Source organism: Saccoglossus kowalevskii, chromosome 17 (genome assembly GCF_978046115.1).
Source record: "Saccoglossus kowalevskii chromosome 17, keSacKowa6.1, whole genome shotgun sequence".
Classification (NCBI taxonomy): Eukaryota; Metazoa; Hemichordata; class Enteropneusta; family Harrimaniidae; genus Saccoglossus; species Saccoglossus kowalevskii.
The window spans coordinates 21,542,563-21,556,913 of NC_140657.1; the positions used below are offsets into that span (position 1 = coordinate 21,542,563).

General features: G+C 35.1%; 1 protein-coding gene across 1 annotated transcript in view; it reads right to left on the reverse strand.

Moving 5' to 3' along the window:
* The window catches only part of LOC102808200 (uncharacterized), an 83,836-nt gene that overhangs the window by 14,789 nt on the left and 54,696 nt on the right, over positions 1 to 14,351 (reverse strand). Inside the window, exons 49-60 of the mRNA XM_085491934.1 lie at positions 13,487 to 13,680; positions 12,550 to 12,741; positions 11,800 to 11,941; positions 10,501 to 10,679; positions 8,781 to 8,978; positions 6,682 to 6,823; positions 6,242 to 6,420; positions 5,231 to 5,428; positions 3,737 to 3,878; positions 1,719 to 1,909; positions 802 to 996; positions 38 to 185 (exon numbers count right to left, since the gene is read on the reverse strand). Coding sequence (XP_085348060.1) covers positions 38 to 185; positions 802 to 996; positions 1,719 to 1,909; positions 3,737 to 3,878; positions 5,231 to 5,428; positions 6,242 to 6,420; positions 6,682 to 6,823; positions 8,781 to 8,978; positions 10,501 to 10,679; positions 11,800 to 11,941; positions 12,550 to 12,741; positions 13,487 to 13,680 — 2,100 coding nt within the window. The remainder of the gene's footprint in view (positions 1 to 37; positions 186 to 801; positions 997 to 1,718; positions 1,910 to 3,736; positions 3,879 to 5,230; positions 5,429 to 6,241; positions 6,421 to 6,681; positions 6,824 to 8,780; positions 8,979 to 10,500; positions 10,680 to 11,799; positions 11,942 to 12,549; positions 12,742 to 13,486; positions 13,681 to 14,351) is intronic.

Here is a 14,351-nt window from a genome sequence, read left to right on the forward strand (position 1 = left end):
AATAAATGTGTTAAAGAGATTCATCGCCAATACTTACCCACGGCACAAGGTGCTTCAGTGCATATCTCGGCATCATCAGGTCTGCTATTCAGACACAGTGAATCAATTACAGCGGGTTCATTAGATTGTACATCCAGACATTCCACAGTACGTCTTCTCATACCAGTTCCACAGGTCACATCACACTGTATCAAAACATGCATTGCAGTAAAAGAAATGTATTCAACAGCATATTATGCGTGTTGTTTCATTTGCAGAATTTATACCTCTTCAATACCCAGATCACAACATCAAATCGTCATTTTCTGTGCATAAAAGGGGCATGATAACTACTAGTTATACTTTCAGTAAACAATATTAAGTATAAAATAGATGCAATATCTGGTTCAAGTTCACAGATATTGGAGATGTGCTCCTAACCTTTTCACACCACCAGACTTTCTTTTAAGACTTTTTTAAGCACTTTCTTATATTCCTTCAATATTTCTGGAAATGAACCCTAATTTTGGAGCCAACAGACAAAATTTAAAACAATTTTCAGGTTTTACTTTACAAATTTGGCTATTTTTGTCCCAACCTTCTCAAAGAAAGGACAGACTATAAACAGGACTATTTTGTTAATTTGTGATGAAAAGAGAGAACTAGTGGTGAAAAGGTTAATACAACAAATATGGTCTATCTGTATCTTGAATGTATACATCCTACTCGTGTCGCACATATGGTACATATTTTAGTGGCTAAAACACAATTACATTAATCAATTTATATGGATAAAATTAATAAAACCATTTCAAAACTTACATCACCCCATGCTCCTGCTACCCAATCAAATACAGGACAAGCAATAAAAGTTTCAAACACAGAGAATCCAGCGTGTTCATTATTGTTGTTACTATGGAAAGTCAGCTTAACATTACCACTAGCTGACATCCAATTGGGTGGAGTTGTATCGCCACAGTAGGTCTCCACCAGTTCAGGGTAGTCCAGATCTTCAATCTAGAGGACAACATTGTGTACAAGTATTACAGTAAAATCTGTATTAAAAGCTGAGGCTTCTATTAAAATGGTACAATGTAACAGAGGGGATGCAGCTTATATTCGAGCATCTACACATGAGAAATGATGAATTTGAGGGTCTCAATTGTTCAAAAAGAATGGGTGCGGCGTCTATTAAGGATGCGGCTTCTACGGTAATACAGATTTTACGATATTATCAAAATGCTTTCACACCCATTGTTGATTCGTCAAGCATATAATAATCGATTAAGAAACCTATGTTCGATAAATATATTTTCAAAAATCATTTCGCCTAATTTGTTTAATGTTGAAGTTGGAAACAAATTCGTAAATCTTAGCACAAAGCCTGTGAAAATTTAAAATTATTATATTTTCAATAAAAATGTGCATATATGTTCTAAGTAGCGCTTGCAAAAATGAAATGTGTGCCTATGATCAAAACAAGGAATTTTCAATAATCTACCATGTGTAATGCAGATTCAAAACATACATTCAGTAAAACTAAACACCAAGACAGAAGGAAGATAAATTTTTAATTTTGGTTGACTTAAAAACCTAGCATGGGTTGAAGAAACAAGAAAAATATGGGAAAAACTGCAAATCATGCCCTTAGATTTTGAATCTGTTTCCAAAATTTGGATTAATGTAGTGTAATTTTCTAAAAATGGATGCCGAAAAAAGAAAAAAAAACTGTTTCTTACCCGGAGGTAATCTCTATCACACACATCCACGGTTGTGCCAGACTCCAGGTCAAAGTTCAAAAACAACAACCTGACACATGCTTGATTGTTTGTGATGGTATAAATACAGTCCTGGTTTGGAGGATAATTTCCAATTCCATAGTTTGGTGATCCAATTGTTTGAGAACCAACTAATACAACCTCATCACATCCTGCAACATAAAATTCATAAATGCAATCAACTTTAGCAGGTAGTAATTTTCTCTGCAATAAGACATTGAGGAGATATGTACACAAGGAAACATTGTTCAGACTAATTTCTGAAAATCATTTTATCATTGGAAAATCATTTTCTTAATATTTATATGAATGTATGAATATAATACATTGAAATATGCAAATTAAGATGCCAGAGCAGGGGAAGGGGCAGGGTTTCCACCATTCAGAAGCAAATTATAAACCTCCACAGTTGCATTCATATGCAAATTATACACATGTAAATTGTAAACAGCATTTTTCGGTAAATTGTAAATTAACTATTCATTGCAAATTTAGCAGAGGAGTGAAGTCTTGAATCTAAGAGGAAGGAAGGAGTTTTTTAAAACTATATCCCGCACTTCACAAACCAGGTGACATACACAATTATGGAGTAGACATCCACAACTAAATTCACACATACAAGCTGGTCGAGTATAAAATGATGGTACATGTGACAATGCAAGAAGTATATCCACTACCGTTAAAATACTATTATAAACCGTGGTTTATATTACAATGTATCAAATAAAAAATTGGGATCAACAGCTCAAGTTCGGGGTGCGGTTTATATTAGGGACATATTGAAATCACTAAATGGGCGTGGTCATTTTTTCCCCCCACATCACTCGCACAAAACAAACAATGCACCGTACAATCTTTTGAATATAAGCGTAACTCCAATTTAGATGTCCGGGAAGAGTGATAAGCCTCACGTCACAAAAAAACTGTTCACATGAAAAAAAAATAAATAATACTATTTAATGTAATATGCATTTTTTTCATTTTCTTCGTAACGGAAAGTATATTCTGACAGGAGTTCCAAATAAAAACAAACATTAATGCATTGCTTTATAGTAGAAAATGATCATGGTACGGCACTAAAAAAGTACGGTACCATGGCCACGGTAACACAATCCGGCCATGCTTCGGCTCACAAGTGAATAACTTACTTGTTTTCGAACTGTTAAAATTATTGATTATTACTCAGTAGTGATTATAACAACGCACGAAAATTAAATTCGTTGAATTGTTATCAAATGCAAGTAAAATTCAACTTAGTTTCACCGTAAGCGAATTATTTCGGTCACATGTAAACGATCGATGCGACATACGCCATGTAGTTTGAATGCACACAAGACATTACTTGGATGGGTAGGTCAAGTCGCTAATTAACCAATCAAAATGCTGGATGGTGCACACGTGTTCAAATTACCTTAGTTCATTTAAATATGTTAATGACAGGTCACCGACTTCATGGTGAACGAAACCCGGAAGCGATTTACCGATAATGTAGTGCGATCTTTTGGCTTTGATTTCCATGGGAAAACGACGCGACTTTTTTTTTTAAATCAAAAAATTAGTTGTTTTCGAAAGATAAACGGAGCATTGAAAAAGAATTTAACAGTTTTTCGGTGAGAACAGCTCATTGTCGAAAACTTGCGACACACGGACGTATTCATAAGGAGTATTGACACAAGTTGTCACAAGACAAAAGCAGTTCCACTGCGTGTTTGACATCCTAAACACTACTGAACAATAAAGAGACGCGAATATTTTTAGGCACGTTGTCGAAACAAATGAATAGGATTAGGAACAATGTACCAACTCGTTGAAACAAAGTCGGTCACAGTCTTGTTGAATTGGGGGTGCGGTTAGTAATAGGTACCTTTCATGTTTTCAATTTTTGTTGAAAACTCTTTAACACTGAAACCGAAATCGGGGGTGCGGTTACTATTAGGTATGCGGTTTATAATAGGATTTTAACGGTACTTCATACTTACCAGGGCATGGTTGTGTATTGCAGTCTTCAGATTCAGATGGCTTTGGTCCAGTACAAAGATTATCCATAACAACAGCTCCTGAAGATATCAACTGACATTCTACAGTTCGAGTACGAGAGCCACCACCACAGTCAAGTGAGCACTGGAACATTAAAGCAAGCCACGATTTACAATTAAAATGAACTCTATGGTAATACAGACTTGGCTGTGTTCTACTGATACATAGTTCTATACAACATGTGAAACATTTTCTAACATGTAGCAGGTCTAAGGTAAAGATAAAGGGGTATGAAAGGTAAAGTTCTGGGAATGCAACAAGTCTAAGGTAAAGTTCTGGGAATGTGACAAGTCTAAGGTAAAGTTCCAGGAAAGAGACAGGTCCAAGATAAAAATATGTTTGTGTGTCAGATCTCAAGATCTAGGTGTGGCAAAAGATGAAACATTTGACAAACTAATATTTCACAACCTCCAACCCGGGCTCACCTAATGTTTTTTTATTCATTTAACTTTGATATGCATGGCCACTCATGAATTAAAACAGAATTTGCACCATGGACTGAAATGCCATACTGCACTTTTAAGCTACTGATTGGTCAGAACAAGCAGCAGTGCACAAGGAATTAAGGAAAAATTATTTTTTTTACACAAAAATATACCACCATGGGTTCTGCCATCCAAAATCTGAGTGACGATTTTCACATTTAAAATTTCAGCTTTATAAGCTTTTTTTTTTATATATTATAGATTTTTGAAAACTGGTATATGTTTCAGAACTGAATTTTTTTTTGAAAAAAAGATGTTTTTGGGAAAACATCTTAGTCTCTATGAGAACACACACCACCCAGGTATATACTGCACATTAGACTGGCGCAGTCGGGTGATTAATTTGTTTTTGTAGTTTAATTAAAATAAAAAAAAAAATCGCGAAATGGAGGTGTTAGAGCGAAATCCTCTAACTGCGAAATCACCCCGACTGGTTTATTCTGCATGGCCCTCTATCGACACTGCAGGAACCTGTAGATTTTTCAACGGGTAATTATGTTAGTGAGTGTTCTAATTGACAATCATCTAAAGCCAATCACAACGTCTCTTCAACTGACCTCTGACCGAGAAGACGTTGGCTGATTGTAGCAGCTGATTATTTTTAATTCTAAAACTAGTACGAGTTAATTTTTTTTTATACATTGTGATGAATTAGAAACTACAAACTGGAATTTCAACGTGCCGCCATGTTAGGTCTGCAGTGTGACCTTTACCAAGTTGACCTCATTATGCACGTATTTCCGTGCCCACCTCATTACAATATGTGCATCATGAATATTTAATAGCAATGAATTTCTTGCAGAATAAACCAGTCGGGGTGATTTCGCGCTAACACCTCCATTTCGCGTATTTATTATTTTATTTAAACTACAAAAACAAATGAATCTCCCAGACTGCGCCAGTCTAACTGCACATGAGCCATATTTAAATAAACAACAAAGGAATGCATACATCACTCCAGGCTCCAAGACTCCATGCATACAGAGGACAGGGTACAAATGTTTCATAGATGTAGAAGCCTTTGTCTTGAATATTGTCATTGCTGTGAAACGTAACAGCAACATCATTGCCACTTGTAGATGTCCATATTTGTGGTAAGTTTCCTCCACAAAGTTTTCTGTCTAGCGCAGAGTCACCCAAATCCTGAATCTGAAAAAACACAAGGAATTCTAGTTGCATAAATTTTATGGAATGGTCCCTTCAATTTTTCAAAAGTGAATCAAAAGGGTAAAAAACAAGCAGTCTGTCGGCTGAGATAGCAATGCACATTTCAATTAAGAACTGAAGATATTAGAAAATGAACAATATGTATCGTATCAAATCAGACTTGTGGTTTTAAACAAGAAGTCGAAAATATCACTTTTTACCAAAAATATTCCACCAAAAATAGAGAATTTGAGATTTTGACATAAAATTAACAAATCTGAGGAAGAACCATCCAAGGTACTTGCATATCAAATTTGAAAACATTCTGACTTGTGGTTTCGAAGACAAAGTTGAAATTGTAAAGTTGATGACAACGACGGACAATCAGTAATATGAACAGCTCCGCTCCGACAGCGGCGCTAAAAAACGATAAATTGAAAGTTATAAAATGATCTTGTAAATCAAATGATACAGGTATGCAAGTATATGGCAATTATATTAGTGATCGAGATACAACCAATTACCGAGTCACAAATATTTTTCTCCTGGTAATAAGTAATATTTAAACATAAAGATGATGAATAGTCCGAAGAAGAGAACGTCATAACACATTTTTTGTGCAAGAAAATTGATATTCAAATGCGAGTGATACATGAATAGATTTTACAAATTAATTGGTAGCCAGCTATTCTCCTCTTAGTGTAACCACCAATCAGAATAATCATACACAAATGATCTTCCAAATAAAATAGTATATGCTAATTTATGCAAATAAGTAACATCCTGGTATACATCAAAGAAGTTTACAATACTCACCATAAGGTAGTCATTATCACATGTGGGATGGGCTTCCAAATTAAAATCCAAAAATTGGAGAGAAATGCATCCTTGTGTGTTACTGACAGTGTAGACACAGTCTTGATTTGGTGGATATGACAGAGGATAGTTTGTAGATTGAATTAACTGATAACCAGCTGTGAAAGATTCATCACAATCTGCAATGTGAAAATATAGCAAAACTATTGATTCTACCAACAATGTGTTTCATATCATTGTAAACTCTTGCCAAAGCTTACAATATTATGTGAAAAAAAAACACTCAATTGAAAAATTGTCTCCTAATACACCAGTGCAAGACCATTACAGTGCTTGTGACAACACACAATAGATTCCACCACTAAATTCACACATACAAGCTGGTCGAATATACAATTATGGTACATATACAAGAAGTATATCTACTACTTCATACATACCAGGACATGGTTGTGTATTGCAGTCTTCAGATTCAGATGGCTTTGGTCCAGTACAAAGATTATCCATAACAACAGCTCCTGAAGATATCAACTGACATTCTACAGTTCGAGTACGAGAGCCACCACCACAGTCAAGTGAGCACTGGAACATTAAAACAAGCCACGATTTACAATTAAAATAAACTCTATGGTAATACAGATCTGGCTGGATTCTGCTGATTCATGGTTACATGTATTGCACAACATGTGAAACATTTTTTTTCATGTAACAGGTCCCAGGTAAAAATATGAGAGTGACAGGTCAAAGGTAAAGATCAATGTGTGCGATAAGTCTAAGGTAATGTTCTGGAAGTGCGACAGGTCTCAGGTAAAAATCTGGAAGTGTGACAGGTCTAAGATCTAGGAGTCAGACAGGAGTAAGGTTAAACAAGCCATGCATAGCACAGTCCTTATTAGTTATTGAATTTAAGATTTATAGTTTTGTTTATAGTAATAAGCTGGAATATAAACATGTCAGGAATATGTTTAACATTAAAATGATTGACATTTGTATCTGATCGTCAAAGGAGTATTGAGAGATATTGCTCTGGAACAGCCTTAATTAAAACATAATCAGCCATTTTGAATACATGTATAATGAATATATAAAATTTGAACATAATCAGTCAAAGCATGTCAGAAATGGCTCTAGAAGCCATTAAAAACAAAGTGGCCGCAAGTCGGCCATTCTGAATCGGATCTAAAAAATACAAGCCATGTATGGCACAGTCCCTGTTAGTTATCAAATTTAAGATGTATAGTTTTGTTTATAGTAATATAGCTGGAATAAAACCATGTCAGGAATATGATTTTTTTAACATTAAAATGATTGACATTTATTTGTCCATATTGAGAGATATTGCTCTGGAACAGCACTAATTAAAACAAAATCAGCCATTTTTAATACATGTATATCGAATATATAAAATTTGAATATAATCAGTCAAAGCATTTATCTCTAGAAGCCCAATCAGCCATTTTGAATCCAATCTGAAAAATAAAATGACGTGCATCAGGAACCTGTAATGTCTAATGTACCAAGTTTGAACGAAATCCATCCATAAATGCCAGGAATGCTTGATATTTGATGATTTTTTTAGCACAAAAATGACCACCATTCGGCCATTTTTAATAGGATCGTCAAACCAATATATCTGTTTATCTATGACATGATGTATAATGAATATTAAAAATTTGAATATAATCAGTGAAAGCAAGTCAGAGATACGACACAAGAACTACATTCATTAAAACAAAATGGCCGCCAGTCGGCCATTTTGAATCTTATCTGAAAAACAAAATGATGTGCATCAAGGTCCTATAATGTCCAATGTATATATACAGAGTTTGAACAAAATCCATCTGTAAACAGCCGAGAAATGCTTGATTTTGATGATTTTCGGTACAAAAATGGCCGCCATTCAGCCATCTTGAATCAGATCATGAAACAAATTGACGTACACATGTATAATATCATGTATGAATATGTGTGAAGTTTGATTGTGATTGGTCCAGGCATTTCTAAGACACAGGTCTGGATGCACGCACAGACTGAAGCATGGACGCACAGAGGTCAAAACATAAGTCCCTGTTTTCAGACTGCGTCCGAACGGGGACTAAATATATTTGTGTGTCAGATCTAAAAATCTAGGTGTGGCAAAAGATGAAAAATTTGACCAAATAATATTTCACAACAACCAACCCTGGTCACCTGAAGGTTTTTTTTTCTATTCATTTAACTTTTATATGCATGGCCACTCATGGATGAAAACAGAATTTTGCACACCATGGACTGAAATGCCATACTGCACTTTTACGCTTACTCCAAACTGAGCATGAAAACAATTTTGGGCTTACAGATAAAAAAAATCAAGTCATTTATTGGAAGTAAGGCGCAATTTGGGTGAAAATTTTCGTTTTCATAAGCCTTTATATATATATATTTTGAAAACTGGTAGACGTTTCATAATTTTTTTGTTAAAACAGCTTAGTCTATGAACACACACCACTCAGGCATATACTGCACATGACCCATATTTAAATAACCAAGAAATACATACATCACTCCAGGCTCCAAGACTCCATGCATACAGAGGACAGGGTACAAATGTTTCATAGATGTAGAAGCCTTTGTCTTGAATATTGTCATTGCTGTGAAACGTAATAGCAACATCATTGCCACTTGTAGATGTCCATATTTGTGGTAAGTTTCCTCCACAAAGTTTTCTGTCTAGTGCAGAGTCACCCAAATCCTGAATCTGAAAAAACACAAAGAATTCTGGTTGCATAAATTGTATGGAATGGTCCCTTCAATCTTTCAACAGTAAATCACATTTTCAAAGGGAAAAAGAAACTATAAATAGAAAGTTATCAAATGATATTGTATCAGAAACATTAATTAAATGATATGCAACTATTAAGTAACATTCTGTTATACATAAAACAAGACATGAATGGCACAGTACCCGTTATTTGATTATAAAGTAGTACAAGGAACATCTGTAAACTGGTAAATAAATATGTACTCTTTGTGGGTACAACTCATCATAAAGTGATTTCCCATAATCTAGTTTTGTACTGACAACTAAAAACTTCCACTGACCCATGTTCAGAATCTCTGAGTACGCAAGTGCAACAAAACTATTTGTCATACATGTATACTTGCTCAAGAAACTGCATTCATTAATCTGAGTGAACCTTGATGTACACGACTTCTTTGTTAAATCAGGTCTTAGTATGATACCAAGACCTGGGTTTGTTTCAACATCACCACTGGGCATCAGAATCATTTTCATGTTATCAAATACAATTTTGTTATTAACACAGCAAGGTTTATTATTTAAAATGTATTCATTCTACAAAGAACAACATCTGTTAATTGTTAAACAATTGTAGAAGCTATGTTTTCAGAGCAAGTACATGTAATTCGGTGGAGCATGTTCATTATTTTGCCAAAAGCACATCTACTCATTTCAAGGTGTGAACCCTACCACATATGAACTAAATTGGCCCAATGGTGGCTGGGATAAGAGCAAATAACTGCATTGATCTAATTTGCATATTTTGGGAGTGCGTGGTCATTATTGCCAAAAGCACATCTAATCATGCCAAGGTGTAATCATACCAAATATGAACAAAATCCGCTCAATGGTTGCTGAGATCAAAGGAAATAACTGGATTTAGCTAATTTGCATATTTTTCGGGTAGGGTGAGGTCATATTAATAATAACAACCTAAAAGACTTCTGATGATAAGGAATCTATTTTGAAATAGGGTTCTGAGAAATTGGTTTTGAGTTTTGAAGCTTTGTGTTCTGAAAAATATATACTACCAATCGGATACATTTGGTAAAACTTGTGAAATCAGAAATTCATGAATCTGAATTTAACAGAATCAATTATTCTGAGCATGCTCAGTGGCTCTGTCAGTGTAGTAGAGAGGTAATTTGGGATGAAAATCTTGAAAAAGACCCACTTAGGATTTTCAAAAATTGTGTGCATATATTACACAGACTTGTTCATCAACCTGCCAAGTTTCATTGACGTCTGCTGCAGAGTCCCTGAGAAAATGCGAGATATAACTTGCAGCAACTTGGAAATGAGAAAGAAAGTAAATCCAGTACTCCCCTTTCCGGCTTTGCCTGAACGGGGGACTAAAAAAGTTCAGTTGCTCACTCACCATGAGGTAGTCCTTTCACATGCAGAAAGTTTCTACATGAAATCATATGCAAATAATTAACTTCCTGTTATACATAAAAAAAAAAAAGTTCACAACACTCACCATAAGGTAGTCATTATCACATGTGGGATGGGCTTCCAAATTAAAATCCAAAAATTGGAGAGAAATGCATCCTTGTGTGTTACTGACAGTGTAGACACAGTCTTGATTAGGTGGATATGACAGAGGATAGTTTGTAGATTGAATAAACTGATTACCAACTGTGAAAGATGCATCACAACCTGCAAAGTGAAAACAGCAAAACTATAAATGCCTTGCCCATAAAAAAATCTATTAATATTTTTTTCACGACTTGTTTATCAGTCATTACATTATTGAAGCGTGGTGGTCGTTGTGTAGCGTCGCGTCGCGTCCTGTTCGATATGGGACTCAGTGATGTATACAACATAATTTATGATGTTAGCAAAGCATTAATATATATTCGGAGAAGGCACAAAAAAATATTCAATGAATGGTATTTTGGACTTCATGGTTTGAACGCAGTATAAAAGTCATTTTATGAGGTCTGATAAATAATAATTTTAAAATAATCATAGCTATCTAGATTAGATATGTCCCACACGTATTGTAGGTAAATGCAGTTCATGTCCCATCTTATTTCTGGAAATGATCCCACAAGGATATAACGAGGATACAACAAATTAGGCATGACTGACACATAACTGATCGATGCAACCCTGTACTACACCCGTTTTTTGTATAACGGAACGAAATGACAACGAAAAACATTTTACATTATGCAACTGTTTATTAAAGTGATAGGATTCTATTTCCATCACATAACACTTCTGCATCTAATGTAAAAGAAAAGTGTTTCATTGTGACGTCAATATCGAAAATACCAGGTGTTGGCGACGTAAAATACTCCATATAAAGGGGGGGGGGGGAGTCAAAAGTTCACCAACAAGTCGACAAGTTTCAGAATGAATGCAAATATAGCTTTGTGTAATCGTAACTTCCATTGTTTTCAGTGCGTGATGCACATGTACAAGGATATCCAAATACTTGAATGTGTATTCCTGCACCATCCCACCCGAGCCTGTCAAACAAATCGACTACTGTAAAATCATTAATTTTTTTAGCTGGAATTAATTTTCGCTAAACAGACTTTTTTTTGACTCTTGTATGGAATTTATTTTCACTGATTTTTAACGAGTTGATTGTAAAATATCGAAAAAAAGGTATATTCACTGGATTTTATTTGTACCGAATCTTTCCTCCAGCGAAAATCAATTCAAGGCAAAAATAAAGTATTCTACAGTACTTTGTGAATTATATTTCATGGTTCAATTGTACTTTTTTGTTGCATAAATATTCTAGAACATCAGAATCAAGTCATACCTGGACAAGGCTGTGTATTACAAGGCTCAGAGGCAGCAGGTTGTGGACCACTACAGAAGCTGACTGGCATCTCGATACCATCCGATATTCTCTGGCACTGTACAAGACGCGTTCTCATCCCTCCACCACATTCCACGTTACACTGCATTATTAAAAGACCAGAAATTTTATAGTGATGTTTTACCCATTTCTAGTGGCAAGGCACAATTCAATTGCACAAGAAACACAAATAGCAGTAACTTTAAATCCGTTGAATACTGGTGACATACTTTTCTATCATTTTCTCTTTTATATAGTAATTATCTACAGAAATTCATTTTGTAACAACTTTAATATTCATATAGTTAATGAACAACATACGCCTTAGATACATCCCTAAAAGTCGTACATTCTGGTACTTCCAAGGTGGTTGAATTAATTTAAAAAAAAATAAAAAAAGTTGTAATTGATGTTCAAATGCAGTTTAACAAGGCCAAATTTACTCTGTGCTATTGAAAATTAATAATGCTGTAGGACAACTGCACTCCTTGAATTACCAGAATGAGCAAACTTTATGCATCGTACAAAAGCCCTACTACTAATTGATAGTGTCCTTCGAAACTAGCACGCTTTGGGGTAAAAGTGTTCCCATTTCAACTGCATAGTGGGGTTGATTTCACCGCAAAAATATTAGACAGCTCTTCAAAATGCAGAGAGAAAGAAATCACCCCCTCCCCCACTGTAGCCGCTAAACTCAAAACCAGTACATACCTCTTGCCAGTCACCTGGTACAAATGTATAAAGCGGGCATTCTATGAAGGTGACGTAAAGATGGTAACCTTGGTTTGTTATTGAACCATCTGAATGCAATAAAATCTCAACTTGTCCAGTTACCGATGAGAAGGTTCTTGACTCACTGCCACACATGGTGTCCGTCAATGCAGAGTTACCCATGTCTGTTATCTGAAATGTACGTGTGATGAACAATAAGATGCGTTTTAATGTCAGTCTTTTAATTGCTCAAGTTCTATATAGTGACACTTTAATCATTACTGGATTATGTACAAGTATCCATTCGAATTTCTGTAAGGGGATTTAAACCTCTCAATGCTATGTATAACCTAAATCGCACAGCATATTTGTATGTACCAAGTTCGAACAAAGTTCATCCGTAAATGCCAGAAATGCTTGATGATTTTTTAGCACAAAAATGGCCACCTTTAGGCCATTTTTAATAGGATTGTCAAACCAATATATCTGTATATCTATGACATGATGTATAATGAATATTTAAAAATTGAACATAATCAGTCACAGCAAGTATATAGCCGTAAAACCATATTTATTAAAATCTTATCTGAAAAAAAAAATCATGTGCATCAAGGTCCCATAATGTCCAATGTATATACCAAATTTGAACAAAATCCATCTGTAAACAGCCGAGAAAAGCTTAATTTTTCAGTACATAAATGGCTTTCATTCGGCCATCTTGAATTTGATCGTGAAACAAATTGATGTGCATATGTATAATGTCATGTATGTGCAAAGTTTGTTTGTGATTGGTCCAGGCATTTCTAAGATACAGGTCCGGATGCACGCACACACAGACGAACACACGGAGGTCAAAACACAAGTCCCTGTTTTCAACTAAAAAACAGGAACCTGACAAGTGCCGAATTAATATGTACAGAAATAATGCATTACTAACCATGAGATAATCAAAGTCACAAACTCCTTGCATACTTCCTGGTTGTATTTGTAGATTAAGGAAAGTAAGACGCACACACTGGCCTGTAGGAGCTAGTGCTGTTACAGTACAATCTATGTTGTTATCATAATTCAAACCTGCTAGATAGCCTGGTGATGAGACTATCTTTTCTGAAGTAACAACTTCATCACAACCTGAAATGAACAATATGCGATTTTTCATTCACTGCAAGAGCTTGCACATTGCATGAAACAAGTGAACCCAACGTCATAACTCAAAGTCGAAAGACCAATCTTTGACAGAAATATTGCATTCAGATATCCTTACGTCATCGAAATTGACCATCAAATGTGTACAGCACATTATCAAACATGGAAATATCCCCAAAATACTTTCATGTTTTTACGTCCGATTTCACGAATAACGCAGGATCTCGCAGTGAACGAAATTTGGTCTATTTACAGGAATTCAGAGAAAAAATATATACCGGGTAATGTAAAGGCAATATCAGGAGATAAGTCATAGGAAATGTTTCTCATGTTCCTTTGAGCATTGTCATGTTTTTAAATGAAAAAATACCAGGTAAAAAATATTGATAGACTTGGAGGCAATAGAAGCTGCGTACTTCGGCATTATTCAAACTTTAAAATTGGGAACACAGACATACAGTTACAGTTCAGAATCTCTATAATATCATGAATTAATCATATCAGCGATTCTGATATAAGTGATTCATCATGACTGTAAGAACCAAAACGCATGATGGGAAACATGTTGCAGTTGGGATGCAAACTCGCTAGGGAATTTGCTAAATGCTCGGGTTTTGACTACATAGTTGGCTTTCAAGTCTCACTAGCGGAGACTT